This window comes from Anneissia japonica, unplaced genomic scaffold (genome assembly GCF_011630105.1).
Source record: "Anneissia japonica isolate Jap-2015-1 unplaced genomic scaffold, ASM1163010v1 scaffold58193_len1090_cov141, whole genome shotgun sequence".
Classification (NCBI taxonomy): Eukaryota; Metazoa; Echinodermata; class Crinoidea; order Comatulida; family Comatulidae; genus Anneissia; species Anneissia japonica.
The window spans coordinates 1-1074 of NW_022702945.1; the positions used below are offsets into that span (position 1 = coordinate 1).

At 32.8% G+C, this 1074-nt stretch overlaps 1 protein-coding gene across 1 annotated transcript; it reads left to right on the forward strand.

Annotated features, from left to right (window-relative positions):
* Positions 1-239: 239 nt before the first annotated feature.
* On the forward strand, positions 240-1004 carry LOC117104177 (zinc finger protein 862-like; the record flags this gene model as incomplete). The annotated part of the gene is made up of 1 exon (XM_033244871.1): positions 240-1004. A coding segment is annotated over one exon (765 nt), but the record flags the coding sequence as incomplete, so codon positions are not given.
* Between the last annotated feature and the right edge of the window lie 70 nt (positions 1005-1074).

The window sequence follows — 1074 nt, forward strand, 5'->3', positions numbered from 1 at the left end:
TTAATAATGTAATTTAATATAGAAATTTAGAAAGGTAAATTTTTAAAATATAATATTCCATAATTCAGACACTTCTAACTGTTTTTACAATCCAGGCTTGATTATGATTTGCATTTATTCATGTCATAAAATTAATACAAACCATTCAATCATTCCAATTCAGATTATATCATAATTTGATTAACTTAAGCATTAATTAAACATTTATCAATCAGCTCAAATGTTTATCTATTTTGTAGGTCAAAGTAGAAGTCTTGCATAAAGCTTTTACAGCATTTTATTTCTTGGCTAAAGAACAGATTGCGAATTCCAAAGCAGGGTGTCTACTTCAACTGGTTGAGAAGTTAGGTGCTCATGACATCAAGTATTTCCACCACAGGTCATCTACATCAATCCGTGAAATGATTGTGACTCAAATCATTGAAAAAGTTAAAAATACAAATTTCTTTGGGCTTTTAATTGATGACTTAACAGATATAGCTGTCATGGAACAAATGATAACATTTATCCAGTACTTCAATTTTGAAACATCTCAAGTTGAAACCAAATTTTTATTTATTGATGATTTGTTGAAGGAGTCTACATCAGCTGATGCTGAAACGATATACAATGTTCTAATTAAGAACATTGAAGAATTCCAGTTGCCTCTTGGTAAACTAAAAGGCTTGGTAACTGATGGTGCTGCTGTTATGGTTGGCAAAAACAATGGACTGGCTGCCAAATTAAAAGCAGTAAATCCATCCATTATTACTGTTCACTGCATCTGCCATAGGCTAGCTCTTGCTTGCACAGACTCAAATGTTGCTCTAAAATATATTGATGAGGTACAACTAATTGTTACCCAATTGTGGAAACTGTTTGAATACTCACCCAAGAAGATGGCAGCTTACCTAAAATGCCAACAAAGCATCAAGAACATTGTCCTTGGTGAGTCCAATAAGAACATCATATGCAAAAAGCTAAAGAAAGCATGCAAGACAAGATGGCTGTCATTTGATAATGCAGTAATAGCGGTATACGAGGAAATATTAGCTATTCTCCAAACCTTAAGAGAGTTACAAGCAGATCCAACAT